General features: G+C 34.7%; 1 protein-coding gene and 1 non-coding gene across 6 annotated transcripts in view; both read right to left on the bottom strand.

The window, feature by feature from the left end:
* LOC115244047 overlaps window positions 1-17,137 on the bottom strand; it is a 55,916-nt gene that overhangs the window by 23,991 nt on the left and 14,788 nt on the right. For 3 of the 5 annotated variants that reach the window (XM_029821419.1, XM_029821420.1, XM_029821422.1), the window contains exon 2: window positions 1,800-2,002. In XM_029821419.1, coding sequence (XP_029677279.1) covers window positions 1,800-2,002 — 203 coding nt within the window. Of the gene's footprint in view, window positions 1-1,799; window positions 2,003-3,646; window positions 3,793-13,178; window positions 15,017-17,137 lie in introns of those variants that run through there. The other 2 variants (XM_029821421.1, XM_029821424.1) reach the window with 2 other exon arrangements.
* Trnap-ugg lies at window positions 2,174-2,245 on the bottom strand. The gene has a single exon. It is a non-coding gene; the product is annotated as a tRNA-Pro (tRNA).

Here is a 17,137-nt window from a genome sequence, read left to right as displayed (position 1 = left end):
ATGACGTAATTTATTAGAAATTACAATCAAATAATTTACAATTTAAATGTGTTTGCGATATTTCAAGTATTTTCGCGCAACTTTACTACTGCTTCGGCTTGTTGAATATGGCTTCCTTTTCTATTAATCCGTTTATAGTATGTAAGCGAAGGCTTCAGTCATTAGTATGTAACAACGAAGAATATTGGCTTGACAGTTATCTCTTGGTTACGTCTGTGTTATCAACATCACGTGTTGATAGTCATGTAAGCTGTGGTTCAAAACATCGATTCCTTTTCATTTAATTTTAGCTTTATATTTATACTATTCATCTATCATTATCATGAATATATATATAAAAGATTTCTAGTTTTGGATCAAAAAATTGTGAAATCTTTAAAATATTTTTCAAAAGTTATTTAATATTAAAAACTAAAATATATTTTGATGAATAAACTTAATTTTTTCCGTATAATATTAAATATTATTAATTTTACTCTTAAAAAATAAAAAATCTGTAGTTCTCTAATAATGTTCAAATAGTATTCACAAAAAAACGTTATCAAATCCGTCCGCCCATATTTCATAAACAAGAAAAGCGATAATAGTATTCCATGTATATATAGCGGATATTGCTAAAGCAAATAATAAAAAGTCTAGAGTATATCGCTAAACAAGAACGCGCGAGACGCACTTTCTCGTAAACGTTAATCATCGTGATATCTCGTTCCGAAATAAATGCCGATTCTTCTTTTTAAGCGCGACCCACATGCGATTATGAAGCCTATGCTTTCTCCGAAATGGAAAGCTTGAGATTATGCTTACAACTAATCACGCCATGACGCATTTCTATATTAGAATACTCGGACAAGCATCAAGATAAAGAAGAAGATAAGCAGAAATTCAAAATTGCTATATATATACTCATGCGATCGTTATTGTGAAAAATTACATATTTTTAAAATCACGAATAATAGAATAATTTAAAATGAGAGATATTTTTAATAGAATATATATTTCAAAATGAGAGAATGTTTTTTTGTCTGTGAGATTTGATGAAATTCGATGAAATCAAAAGCTTGTGATTCTCATTGTTATTCGAACCAATTGAAATTGTGCTTCCGCGACTTTTGCGAATCGTTCACGAGATGCAAATGTGGATGTGTGAACAATGCGTTTTAAGATAATAATGCGATAAAAACAAGAATCGGTGAATATTCATGAGATTCACTTGCCCGATGTCATCATTGTTTGATACATTGTGTACTTTTGCAAAACCGCAATTTATATAAATGTATTTGTAATTGTAAAAATGAAATAATGTGGCATAATCAAAAGCCTCGCGGTGCGAAACCTTGGAAAAATACTCACCATAAAATACAAATATATTTGTCACATTTATTTGACATGTATAGCATTCTCTGATGAAATTATATTTCCGCCGCATTTTTAATGACTGTCTGTTTAATGTTTTATTTTCCCAGTAACATTTTCGCGTCAAATGTGCCAAGAATACGGGTATGTGATTTCAGAGAGGAAACATATAACACAGAATCTACAGAAACATGCAATTTGTTATGTAAAAAAGTATATAATAATGTCAGGAGAAACGTTGTCAGGTTGACATAGAATGCATTTTTAAAAATACAAGATTTGTAACGATTCTAAAGCCATCTTCTTCTTATAATATGCATATCAGTTTCGCGATAAATATATCCTTTTTAACCGCACTTTCTGCGTATATGAATTTGCATAAAATTTATATTTATGTAACTAAAAAAAAGAAGCAATTTTAAATGATAAAAACCGGAAATACGAACCAGTGAGTACGGCGCCGACGAGCATGAAGAGGGTACCGAATGCCGGAAGTGCGATCTGGCAGTTCGCCGCTATTACTACGCCGGCGACCATCAGACCGCCCTCGATCTTTTCCACCCTCAACCGCGATATTGGAGTCGGGCATTTTAATTTTGCGCCCAGGCCACCGCCCAGCATCCCCTCTTCGACCGCCATACTGCCGGTCCTGCAACAATAAGCGTGACTAATTACAGTAGCTGTAATAAAGACTTTCCGGCGAAAAATGCGCGGATGAGTGATCACCAATCGAATCAGATAGGACACACTCTCTTTATGTGTAAAATTTTAAGTAAAAGATATATATGAAAGAGAAGATAAAAAAAAGAAAAAAAATTTTGGGCTCAGCCGGGATTTGAACCCGGGACCTCTCGCACCCAAAGCGAGAATCATACCCCTAGACCACTGAGCCGCTTGATTATCTTTCGCCAATACGCTCTTAAGAATACACTATAATTATTAATCTTAATTAATCATAACATGATTAAATATACATATAATTAAAAAAAAATATCTGGGTGCATTAAGTCCATAATCCATAGATTTCACTTTAAATATGACTTTATATTAAAAATAGTTTTTTATAAAACTTGCACCACACTTTTCGTTATCCTTTTTCCAACGATCAAGCTTAATCTCGTTCACACTTCAACAAATTCTGTGAAGAGAAAGATAGCTTCCTCGCATCGACAGATCGATCTTTCCATCAACTATGATGAACGATCAGAGTGCAAAATCACATGAAGATTCATTCTCAGTAAATTGTAGCGATGGAATAATTGAATCAATCTGCTACATATCGTGTATAGCTACTAATTTGACGTGGAAGCTGAAACTCAAAGCGTACCTGGAGGGCAGAATAATTAAGGCAAGTGCTCTATGCAGCTCGTCGACCTGACGAATAGCGCAGGTAATGTTCCGAATATTCATGTGCATATTATACCAGATCATTTTAGTCACAGAATTAATAAATTCATCTTTTTAATTAATAAATTTATATTTAATAAATTCATATTTTGTTGATTAATAGCAAGGTTGCAAAACAATAAATACTCCCAATCAATAGCGACGCAAAAGAAAATTTTGTTTCCCATTCAAAATTTAACTTTTCATTTAAATTCAATATAACAGAAGAGAAAAATCAGAGACAATGATGTAAAACTGATGAGTTTACGAAATATTAATTTAAACACCATGAGACGAAATACGAAAGAAATTAGTTTCGAATATCGTAAACTCGCGAAAGCATGATATTTACATGATTAAATACAACACAACATTGTTTTTAATCGACAATATACACACATGAAATCTAACTGCATTGTCAATGTTTAACTATCAACGATAATACGGAATATTCGTATCAATAGCTTGTCATCGCACTTAGCCACATATTATTTGCAAATATAGATAACGTGACATCTGTGACAACAAACCAAGATGATATAATTATACAATACGTTCGATATAATTTCCCATTCATATTTTATTGCGTGTATATATTGTATTTATGTGCTTTTATGTATTCTTTTAAAAATCGAGTTAAATTTTTAATTATCAACCGATTTTTCGAACGGGCCTTATTTGTTTTCATATTATATTCTCAATTAAATTTTTCGTTCTTCTAAGTAAAATCTTTTAAATAATCATCAAAACCATTTCTCTCGAAATACTTTTCTTTTACTCTTATTTTTGCGATGCTTCGATATAGAAGCATAATGGAATTAAGTCTAATAATTATAATTCGAGTTGTTTCTCTTTCAAGTTACAAGGAAGATTGTTTGTTTAAAAATACTAAATATATATTGCCTACCTTACAATAAATTTATTCACTCGCAATTTGTTTCGACAATCTCGACGTATTAATGTCAACTCTGCGATAAATCAAGAAATGTCGAACAAATCGTATCAATTTTCGTGCGAATATTCGCTTCAAGCGCACACTTCGACCGCCAGAAAATCACTGGCCTCTTCGGCAATTTTGACGGAACTATATTCTTTAACTTCGATGTGATAACAAGAAACTGACGAGGCGGCAAATTTATCATTTTTATTTTTGGTACACGCGAGAATATGCAAACCACGTCATCCATTGTAAATCAAGTGTCTAGCGTAAATTGCCTATAGTACGTTATGTTCCTTAATTTACATTGTAACTAAACGCGCGACAAGTGATTGCTGTAAAAACATAGTATAAATTGTTTATTTATGCAGTTTTGTTTCGCACTGTTATTTCTCACGGTAACAAAAACTCGAACAAATCGAATTTTATAAAATATAATGTCCGGAACAGAACCAAGCAAAAAACTTTAATTTAAAAAATTATTTACATATTATTTTAATGGCATATGTATTAAAAAATAAATAAAGGAGTACTCTCGAAATTAAAAATTTTCGTTAAAGTTTTTATTAACGGTCAGAGAGCGAAACAATTTTCCCGAACAATGATAGCGTCTACCACATATCTTGTTCGCTGCATCCATTTTGCAAGCAACCGTAACATCGCAGCTTGATAACACTTGTACTTCGGTCGATTAAAGTATGCAAGAATTACGCGAGAAATACGCAGCGTTACATTTTATCATGTAAAATTCAAGTTTAATCTTCCGGCAGTTGCAATTTTTTGCGTCTTTCGATCACGAATTTCGATATTGAATAACATGCATTATATGGATAATATACGCATTTTGTCGCGCCAAAGAAAAGAAATAATATTGTAAATACTTTTTTAGATTCTAAACAATACATTACAATTTTTTCCGCTATTATGATAATATTGAAATAATTTTTATATAAATTTTTTATCTTATCATTTTTTATAAATTTTAAATATTCCGAAAAATGTTATTTCCGAAAAAATTGATTGAGCTTTAATATATAATTTATATCTACATAATTATTACACTCATAATTTCTAATATTTTATTAAAGCTAAGAGAGTGTAAACTTGGCATGTACACGATCGGACATCGTTTAAACAGAAATAACTGATTATTCAACTATTTTTTTACAGAAGCTCGTGTACGCGATGCGCAATCATCATGGGTTTACCAAACGACGCAGAAGACATGTAGCTATCAACGTGACCTTATTCCAAAGATGTCGACGAGATAACCCGTGTAACCGGGCGATTCTTGACTCGCCTCGCTCTCTGCCCCATTTACCCGGATGTTTCAGGTCATCGGGGTCGGAGGGGAAAAGTAACGGAGGAAGGGATAACAATTGAAGCAACAAGAACGAGTGCCACTTACTCTCGCTCCACTGGCTATAAATAGGCGTCCGCCATGTTGGCTTCGTGAAAGGGACAAGATTGAAAAATCAACGTTTTAAGGGCCATAAATTAGATCTGTACTTTGCGACAGTGGTAACGAAATTTGAAATCATTATTATAGTAATTGTTATTATATCAATAATTTTGAGTTATAATAATATTGAAATGATTACTGATATATAATTGTTTATCATTGTTTATCAATCGATGAATGTTAGTAAAAACAGCTTTAATTTGTAAAAAAACGATTGTACAAATTAATTTCATAGAATATATATTCCAAAAACGAAAAAAATTATAACATATTATTTAAGATTTTCAAAAAAATAGAATTTATATTTCGTCAATTAGTTGTTTAAAATATGTGAGACTCTTTTATTTTTTCTAATTTATAATAGTTCTCGTGTAATAAACACTATGATATAATCCCAGATATAAATTACGGTAAGATTGGCATATTATAATTTATTAAACACAACAGTAATCAGTTCTTATGTGTCAGACATGGACGATGACAATATTGGTCCTACGTAAAATACACCATATATATACAAAGATATATATCTTAAAAATGATTAATTGTAGAATCACTTATATTTTCGCATAAATAAAATTCGTCTTTCCTTAAGGAAGATGACGTACGTAGACATTTACACGCAGTTGTCATTATTTATCTACGAATATCTTTTGCGTAAAATTCATAAGTTTTACTTGTACTTATGTTCCGGCAGAGCTGTCATTTCGTAAGTTTGTCAAAACTCAAGAACAAAGATAAATGTTTATTTCGAAGAAACTTTTACTGGACGTATCTTACGTGTCTATAATATCGAGAGATTTTGACGTAACGACGTAAATATAATATTATATTACAGTCAATCAACAAGATCTAATATGCATTAAAACGACGATTAATTATTGCCTTATCATTCGAAAAATTACAAATTCATATCTAGTTCAAAATGCCAATACTAAACTTTCTTTAATTTATATAAGCTATTTTAATATTAATAGATTTTTTGTTAATATCTATGGATCTTCTTGATAAATTCAAAGCAAAATTTTTCTTACTAAAAACATGACCAAAGTAAGTACTTTTTATAAATATCACATCTTTTGATATATAAAATTAATTACTTAATATGATATTTATAAATAAATCTTATACTGAAAAGATACAGAAATTAAATAATAAGGTAAATCTTGATATCGAGAATTTATTAAAAAATTTTGTCTAAACCAATTTTGTGTGTGTGTGTGTGTTGCGTGTCAAAAAAAGACGTCTAATTTAAATTTTACGCAAGTAAAACCGGCAAGAGATTGATTAAAATAAACGAAAAGAAGTACAATATAGTTTGAACTTTTCTCCTGGCGAGAGAAACGATACATATCAAGAAATCAAAGATAATGGTCGCTCCCGCGAATCATATCGCGTGTCAAGTTCGAGGGCACGATAGATCTCTCCATGAGCGGCGAGTTAATCAAGTCTATCCTTGCCGAGAGTCCGGTTCACGCCGGTCGACCCGCATCGCTAATGACATAAACGAAGCCTCCTCCACCTGACATGATTACATAATGAGCGGTGTTTGATAGATAAAATGATGACGAGCACAGAGAGGCCGCGAAACCGACGGAATAATTTACTGCTACGACAAAATATGCCTGGGCGCGCTTGGCTGAGAGAGATCGTGGCCAGAAAGTCTGTTCATCTTCCGCGCATCAACCATATAATCCTATCACGATGGAAAATATATTAGACACGCCAAGTTCATTATTCTGCTGGGAAGCGATGAACGAATTGATAAACGAAGAGGCAAGTGGACGATAAGAGTTATATACACTCTTTTATGAAAGCTATGTAAAGGCTCTTCATTTAATAAATTTTCTGTATTGCATATAGTGAATACTATCAATTTAGCAACGTAATCATACCGTAATCATACGTAATTACTTAAAGTAATTGATCGTACGTACGGTTAACGCGCAATAATAGAATCCATTATTACGACAGTCAATAGCAAGACAGTGTAACGGAACAGCGAGTGTAATGGAATTAGTGCATGCATGTACTATTCACAATTACTATGGTAACACGACAAAATATATATTATTTGATCAGCAATTGCGCGAATACAGATTACGTAAGAGATTGAAACTAATAAAAATGCAGCGAAATTCGGCTAAACTATAACTTTAAGAAGTGATATAAACCATATTTTCCGCTTGTAGCGTGCGCGCACACACACACACACACACACACACATATATATATATATATAAAATTTGCATAAAGATAAACTTGGCAACACACGCGAAATTGTGCGTTTGCGGCAACTTTATGGTCGCCGTTGAATCGATCGAGATAAAATAGCGGAAGTATGGAGAAATCGAGGCTTTAACGAAAGAAAAATCAACGAGTGAAACTATTCTTTCTCATGGCCCGTCCAATCTCGTTAACATATGCTTTTCGTACTGTTTGCACTATTATTTGCAAACATAGGAGTATCGAGATATACGCGAAATATCGAGAAGAAATCCACACTACTGGAATTTCTCAGCGAAAAAGATCCCAGCGATAATAAATACAACAAAGAATTACCGTGGGTTGAAAACACCGATATAATGACTTTGTTGTTAAGCTTCTCTTCCGCCACGACGGTCGCATGAAATTGTACTTTCTCGTGTAAATGACAGAAAACTAATTAAATAGAATACAATTTCCTCGGAAGAATCAGTCGACCGATGAAAGATATCCAAGATTTATCTATGGCTTTTTATTTCATCTATTTCTCAGTATTATAATCGTGTGCGCGAATAAATATTATTCTTCCGAAATAAAAAATGTCACAGTGATTACAATCACGTACATTTATTTAATTATATATTGCGTTGTTTAAAATATAACGTTGTACGGAATACATACCCTTTTATTTCCTTTTTTTATATCTCCGGTATAATTCTTTTTTATTACGCTTTTCTATATAATTCTTTAATATTCTAAATTAAGGTTGTACAATTCTGTTCATTTGTTTCTCGTTTCTTTTCACCAATCTTTTTAATTGGGCACGTCTTATTATGTTTTATATTCTATAAACTATAATCATCTTGATTATCACCCACTATAATCATAAACTATAATCAAAACTTGAGTCGCTCTTTTGTGAATGATGTCAGTTTTTTTTTCAGTTTCAAAGGTAGCATTTTAATTGAAGAGTTTCTACTAAGCGCAAGAGAACCGCGAGTCGAAGAAAGAGTTCAATCAGCGAGAAAATGGAACTATTACAATGTGCGCGGCTGGGAAAGTCAAATGTAGAGCGAGAAGAAATGATTAATGATAGCTCACACCGATCAAGTAACGCGTTAAAAGCCTTCGAAAATTCTCCGTTATGGCGAGCAAATGAGTTGCTAATTTCAACGCGCCGCGCTTGCGGGAATATTTTCCCGCATCGGCCGATTTTCTCTCATTCGTCTTCCAACAAAAACAATTCATCGCTGTTATTATTAAAAACAATTCATTAGATGACTTCATTAACTGCATTAACAACACATTAAACGCAATAATGAGAAATTCCTCGCACGTTCGCGATGTTCACAGTAACGCTTATACGTATTTCTCCCTACATAACGTTGTAATTTCCTTTGTACGTACTAATTATAAAATTAATTAAGGTTAGCGTTTCACGTCCATGCAACTGGCCCTCTTTGAGGTCGATGACTTTATTTCATCTCCTTTTATATCCCACTTGTAAAGAGTATCCCGCAGCTACGCTTAATATCATACTCTTTGACCAATTTATAGTCCATTTTTCTCCAAGAAAAATGCCGAGAAAGAGCATCAATTATCACGATATCTATCATCCAGACTTCAATATTATACTATATATTTTTACAATAAAGTCTCAAATTAATATCCTGTCTTTTTCATAAATGTTTTATTAATTTATCTTTTTGTAGCATAATTTTCAAAACGCATTGTATTATTTTGAACTTTGAATCCTAATCATTCGAGTGATTAATAATTCTAATTATCCAGAAAGAGATCATTAGAAAAAAGGTTTCTTCTATATTGCGATATGCGATAGTGACCATGCTCTCTAAACATGATTTATATAGCAGCATCTCTAGTCAACGTACTCCGATGCATACCGTAAGTGCGTTTAGTCGCATCAACTTGGTCGTCGATCAAGACGAACCTAAGTAAAACGACCTTGTACAAACAGCAACGAACGCGCTCGACGAGGTCGACGACCGCTCGGTATAGCTCGCGAGATGCAACCGGCAGCGCCTTTCTACAGCCTTGACTGCAACCTCGAACACTCCTCGCTGTCAGCCTCGTCACGTGCATCCTGTGACGTGTCACTGTCCCTCTCCGCTGCGATGATCGCAAATGCGCGTACACAAGTTGGAGAAGTAACAATAAGTAAGACGAATTAGCTGATTTTTCATGGAATACACCTATATACACATACATATGTCTATTGTACGTCCGTGCGTTAATTACTGCTTTTCTGAGTACAAAGCGCTGGTAGCTTGACCCTTTAACTTTGCGTGCAAACGCGATATATGTATAACAAGCTTCGCTCTACAATGGGAAACTTGGCAGCAACGGTAAACGCAGTGTAATGGTAACAATACACTGGCTATTTATGATTCATATAGGCGTACTGATCCTTTATTATTTCGATCTTTCTCTTTATGTGCATTTTCTATCTCTTTTGTATCTTACACAATAATAACACTTCATTAATTTCATAATATTCATTAAATAAATATTTATGAAATTAAATTACTGTAATTGATCGTGCCTTATAATACATTTTGTTATTATAATAATGTTAAATAATGTAATTTACAATTATGATTCAATAATTAGGAAAGGATTTAATATATTAATATATTAATCAATGTAATCTGCGTTAATTAGCGGAGAAATAATTAAATATTATTAAATGCACAGCACGCGAAGAAGGTATATATATATCGGAATCCAACGCGATTATAATCAGAAATCCCGGTACTGCGTCAATCAAATCTCGTCGACTTTGTAATTTATGAAAATGCAAACTTTCGCGAGTTAGACATTTATGAAAGGTTTATCGTTCGAAATGATGCAACCGTCCTCCCTGGCATTTTGCCAAAAATAAATTTACGATTTTACTTTCGTCTCTGTAACATGAATATAATTGTATAACTTTACACATACATATTTATATAAATTATTTGCATTAATCAAATGTTGCAGAAACGTAATTATCATCACGACAATTGTCATGTTCGATATATTGTATAATATCGATCTTTTCAATATGAATAAAAATATATAATATAGCTCCTTCGTACTTCGATTGCAAATAAAAGTATTAATACTCTGTTAAATTTAAGCGTTCCGCCTGTAAATTTTGCCTTCGCCGTCAAGGTTCAAAAGTCGTTGGACAGCGCCTTCCGCAAAACCCTCAATTCATGAATGATGTGACTAACTCCTTTATCTCTGTGAAGCGGCGTGAAAACGTGATCGTAACGGGAGTATTTAACTGCGAAGCGAAGTGCCTGTCCACACGCGAGAGCATGACGTGGACGGATGTCGGACTGAATTGGCGCAATGACCATAACCGGGGTCCAACGCGTAACGAATATACGATCTTTTTTCTTCGTTCATGCTAAGACAACGGATTCGCGATGTTTAAAAATTCTACTTTCCTTGCCGTATGTTTCGCTCATTCACAATCAGTAACTAAGAAAGAGCTTTATCTCATTGTCAGCGATATATCGAGATATTCGAATAAGCAAAAAGATTTTTATAATTAAATATGTGTGAAAACAGGCTTCAATACAAAACTATAAAAATATTATTAATCATGCTTTGTGTTTATGTCAATTGAAATAATTATTTGATATTCTTTCGTACAAACACAGGTTTTTGTTAACTGTTGAGCTTTTTCAAGTGATTCGTGACACAAATTATTATATAATACAAATTAATATAAATCTTAAATAAAATTTCAAAACATTTAAATATATGTATATTCAGAAAAGCTTTCTATCTAGCAATTCGAATCCCTTTAAACATTAGAGAAACTTGACCGCATATTTTATCGATATATCCTGTTCAAAGCTTTATGCTGATGAGAATCTCTCCGCATAGCTAAGATGTACTTAAACTGTACATCTGCATTTATCATTCAAACGCATTTTTGTATCTTTTTCTGTGACAAAAAATATTTGGATCTGTATATTTTAATGTTGTAATGTGAGTGTGTATGCGTATGTATTTTTACGGTTCATAATATCTTTAAAACAGTTTATATATAAAATATATCGCGTTGCTACACTATAAATAATAAAATTATATTAAAATCCATTCCACTGTGTGATTTTATTTTCTCGTTTCTATCATCGCGATATCGTCGGTTTTTTTTAGTTCGTCGATTAGTTTCGATTCGACAATATTGTTGCGGATTTATCGGCAAAAATAATTTAATTTCATAAATCTTCAAGTGAAGACATCGTAGAAAAATTCGAAAACGCTTACAATAATACTTTTACTGAAAAATGTTTGCGTATTATTCCTACAGCGGTCGTATTATATGATTGATTATCTTTGATTGTACTATCTGATTAATGTATTACATTAAATAAATAAGTTAACAAAAATTAACTCGCATTACAGAATTTTATAAACTAATTCTCCTCGAGATTTAATCTATGTCATTTTTTTAACATTTAAATTATTCAGATATTTTTTGAACTTTCGTTATAAACACGTATTAAACACGATAAAAATGTATTCCAATATCTGTAAAGTTATTTGTTTCACTTACACGGCAAAAACGAATCAGAATTAAATATCTACCTAACGTAATGCAGTTTTCACGCGAGTAATAAATCGCTTAAACGTTAAACGGAAAAATATGAGCCGCGGGGAGAACTGGCAAATTTATAACTCTTATCCGACTGATCCTTTCTTTATGAATAAACTTATCATTCCCTCGGAGATCGCGGTAAGTTTTACGTATAACCGCGAAAAAATAACAGCGCGGTCGCGCTATATATCGAGGCGTCAACAAAGAGCGTTAATAACATCGCATGGGAATTGCGTGCCTTTCTCATTCGCATTCCTCCTCGTGTGTTAGCTTCTTTTCTTACTCACCGCTCGCAGCATATATATACGTGCTTGGTAAAGCTGATCTTTTTCTTCCCGTATGAATTCGCACGTGACTACATGTATCGTTTTAATATCGAGATGCTAGTCATGCCTTTACCCGCAAAGGACAAAATCGCGACATATAAAGTGTGCTTTTATGATCACTTTTCTCAGATCTTTAAAGAAATTAATGGTCAATAAAATTGTCTGACAATAAAAAATTCAATTTAATAAGAGATTTTATATAATAATAAAACAGAAGTATATAAATTCTCAAACAATAAAAAAAAGCATTTAATAAAGAGATGATTACTTACGTAAATTATTTACGTAAGTTAATGACATTGTATAAATAAACTTTTTCACAAGATTAAATAATATTAAATTATTCAAAGTCTGATATTTCTGTGTACATCGATTATCCTAAAATAAAGTTTTAAGAAAACTCAAAAGATGGATAACAGCTTATCTCTTTCAGTAAATGAATGCTGACTACGATGTAATGTTTTTTTTTTCGCCATATAAGAGAGACCTTAAAATGTTATAAAAACGTCAATAATTATCCGAACGGTGCAACTTTATTCTTGTCAATTAAAAATATCCTTAAGTAAATATAAAATAAATAACATTAACTACCCCTACTATATCACTCTTACAATTTGCATCGAACCACATTATATTTTTAATCATATTTGCGTTTATACATATAATGCATAAAAATTACAATTAAAAAAAAAGACCAGTGCCATAATAAAATAATAAGTCAACATTAAAGAATAAAATTAGATAAAAAATATGTATTAATGTTCGATATAATTAATTGAGAGAATAGATTAAAAATTTTTTTGCTTCAAAGTCAAATCGGGATTTGCTTCAGGAATCAGATCGAATGACACGAATACACATCATTGTCAATGAGAGCATACAAATACATACCGAGCGGAATTCTCGCTGGCTAACTGCGACTTCTCGGTGTGGAATGGCGTGCCAAATGTCATGACAGAACAAGCGGGCGGCGGGTGTCGCCCGGGGTGCTTGTCTCGGATAGTGTCCTTATCAGCGGTACGGCCGCCGAATAACTCGACTAGTCAGCTGATCGCGCGATGCTTCATCGCTTCGGTTAGCGCGCGCATAACAGCGATTGAAATTTTCTCGTGTATCGCCCGACTGTCCTCTTTCCACGCGACGATCAACACTTTTTACACTAGCTTGAAATTTACTGGATGTTTTCGAGAATGATCGAGAAGTCACACGCTTCTTCCTATCCGAAGTTCGTTTTGTCGTCGATTTGATTATACGCGGACTAATTGTAATCTGTTGATACGACCTCGAACTAAAATCCTTTTAGTCCGATTCGCGATGTCTTACAAAAAATAAACACTCGAAGCGTTCTCGTTTAAATCGGAAAGTCTGATGTGGAACAGTCGTGCGAGTAAAACACGAGACAAGAGGCGGAGGCCTCGTCCGATCGTGATAGTAACGGTATATTGCGAGGAGGCGTCCCCGGAGGAGATTTACCAGAATGAGCAGGCGAAGTGCAACGACCGGCTTGATCGCGCTCGTCGCAGTTGAGACTCGTCTCTTCTTGTGCTGGATACGCGGACTCTACGGGAACACGCAGCGGATGTGCGTTGTCTCGTGCCGGATATCAAGTTTATAAATATTCCTTTTAATTCGCGTGTGGTCGAATGCAGAATATTTAATTCCAACGCTTATTTCGATATCGTGTCAGTTATCCTGTCTCGACTTGTGTTTATTTTTTGTCTCGTGCTGCATATGTGTTGCTATTCGAGAGAGCATGCTCTGTCTCGAGAGAGAGAAGCGCTCCAAAAATAAACTATTTAATCTCGCTATCCTATTCTGCTGGCGATTGTTGCTTAGATCTGCTATCTGCACAATTAATTTGTCCTGTTGAATATCAGAGATTGGTCCCCTTGATCAATTTCAAAGTTTAAATGTCTTGTTGTTTATCTCGAGATCGCTTCATTCAAGTTATCCTGCTTTAACTTGTAATTATATAGATTTTCTGTCTTCGTATCGTTGTTTTATCTTAAACTTAATATTTTCACACTATTAGGATAGAATATTGTATATGCTTTAATCAACTAGAACCTCCTTAATTTTAACGCGAAATCCTGCTTCATATTGTATAACCGATATTCAAAGTTTCCGTTTGCAAAACAACCGCGCTGCCGTCTTGATCTCAGTCTAGATTTCGTTAACGGAAAGCACAATATTATGCTTCCTTGATTAATTTCAGAGCTCTTCAATTCCTCGATGCGATATACATTATTCAAGCTATTATACAAGTATCATTCAAATCTCTCACGGGAAATACTCTCCCAATATCTCACGGGATATCTGTATCCCCATTGAGAGGGCACTGCAGCGCACAGTTTCTCTACCCACGCCGCTCAAACGTCAACGAGTATTCCAATTCGGGTTGCGGTCGTTATTCGGGAATCGAGTCGTCGCAATACCAGCGCGCTGGTATCCGCCGATGACAGGCGTCGAACGCCGAATGTCCTATCCCGTGTCGTATCCGGAAACTCTCGTCGTACGAACTCTCATCGGCTTTTCACTTGCCGCGGATCCACGGCGCTCGCGGACGTTCTCTCAGAGTAACGATCGCGCGCACACGATAGAGGAGGGAAAAGGGAGAGAAGAGGAGCCCGAGAGAGCGGGATCGACCGAGCGCGGCCGAAGTGTAGCGAAGAAGACTGGCGGATAGGCTTTTACACACGGGCACTACTGACTCGCGTCGCGCCTGGCAGCCGACTGACTCCGACTCCGGCGAGAGGATGCGATGCCGGGGCGACGGTGGCTCTGACGCCGCCGCCGCCGTCGCCGCCGCCACCTCGCCGCACCACCGCCGCCAACATCATCGTCATAGCCATTGCCACCCCCGCGACGCAGCACTATCGCTGTGTCGCAGTGCCGCGTACCATGTCGGTTGATACCTTTAACCCTCGTCCTCGTCGCCACCGATTGCTTCGACCTCCGAACACGTGTCGGCTAGATAAAACGAGTGGACGCAAATTGGATATGTTATGTCCCCGATATTTCGGAAAGTGTCGATTTTAGCCCCGCGTATCCTAAAATAATTCTGGGTATGACTGTATCGCGCAATATCTCATCTCGCGTGATATAATTTTAACAATAATGATCTATTATCCACTTTAGGTACGAGCTAACTGCTAAATCTGTATTTAAGAGGAAGATACACCGAATAAATAAAATAATTTCGGTTTTATCACTAATAATTTTGCGTAAGAGATTGTTTATGTTGTCGGAATGTATACCGACATATATATATACTCGTAAAACGCGTTTACGAGCGCGGACATTAGTACGTGATGAAACCTCTCTTGTCTATCCGGACATGACGATACGAGCATACCGAGTTTACGGATGCAACAAGGACGTCACCGGAATAAGCGAACACCTGTTTGCTATATAATAGCGGCACTGTCGGTCACAAGCTTTCATACATGCATTGAAACGCTGATATACCGCGTCCACGGCGTTTGAATGAAAATAAGTTGCGCCCGTGGGATGAAAATATAAAACAAGACGCACCCGCGGTAACTTTTTGTTGCTAACGCCATTTCTCAATACTTATTATTCCATCCGTGCTGGAGGTAACTTGTTTTACGTCCGAGCTCATTGATTAACAATGAATGAGTATTGCTCTGCAATGCACAATGAATTGATGTCTAAAGCGTTCTGGTCATCATCTCGACTGTAGTTCATTATTTAAAATCTGTTTGTAAATTAAAAAAAGGGACGTTACAGAAAACATTCAGATTTACATGAAAATTAATAAATTTCTTGCATAATTTCAATTATAGAACAATACAATAAAAGAAACAGAGATATAATTATATAATGTAGAGATATAATTACACAAACTCATTTTGCTACTGTTTTGTGCGATTCATATATCTTGTATAATTTATTTTGTTATTATTACATGAGAAAATAAAAATGCCATTAAAAGAATTTCAAACGAATATTTTGTAAAATTTGTTAGTCTTTTAATTTTGCTTCTATCTCTCGAATATTTTTCAAATTCTTAAAATTTTAATATGACACTCGTATATCGCGGTGAATTCGAAATGTCTTTATAAAAGCTTTTAAGCGATTAATATTTAAAAAATGAAATTTTACGAGAGAAAGAGAAAAAAAGACAGTCGCTGTGCTTTATAAGTCGATTATTTTAACTAGGTTATCGATTGAAATATATGGCCACTCCCGTTATCTCTAATGGATTATGCCACCAAAAATTTTTCGCCGCGGATAACGTGACCAAACCAGATCATACAGGCCGTGCTAAATCGGAAGCAGCCGCGAATCTATGACGCAACGATGTAGAATCCGTCAGATATCCGACGTCACGCTATTATTTTCAATCTCTCGGCATACTATCTGTCAAAGCGTTTGACCTATCCCCAAGATATTTCCAAATGGGTGGATTGCGGATCGATAAGAGGTTCAGGAGATTGGAAAAAGGCTCCGATGGGGCTAAAAAAAGGAAAGGCAGAAAAATCACGGGTAAATTGAGATGAAGGGTAATCGACTGCTTTGCCTGCCTCAGGTACATGAACTGTTATGTATACCAGGCTCGACATTGTATATATTATTAAAATAATTATTTCGATCAATTAAGTTATTAATAGATTAATTAAAGTGGTCTATTAATTCAGTTACGGGGACTCGTTAAATCCGGCGTGGTAGAACTCGAAACACCGACGTACAAAGGAATCGCTTAACGCTTTAAACATACTTGGATAGGAAACGGAGCGTGAATACGAGATTGTGCGTTGCACGGCGAAGCTATCTCCAGATTCTCTCAAAGACCCGGGATTCACTAAAATCCTGTTTCTCTTTTCAAT

This window comes from Formica exsecta, unplaced genomic scaffold (assembly GCF_003651465.1).
Source record: "Formica exsecta isolate Colony F162 unplaced genomic scaffold, ASM365146v1 scaffold79, whole genome shotgun sequence".
NCBI classification, from domain to species: domain Eukaryota; kingdom Metazoa; phylum Arthropoda; class Insecta; order Hymenoptera; family Formicidae; genus Formica; species Formica exsecta.
The sequence above is the reverse complement of the archived record's forward strand: the minus strand, read 5'-3'. Positions and strand labels throughout refer to the sequence as shown.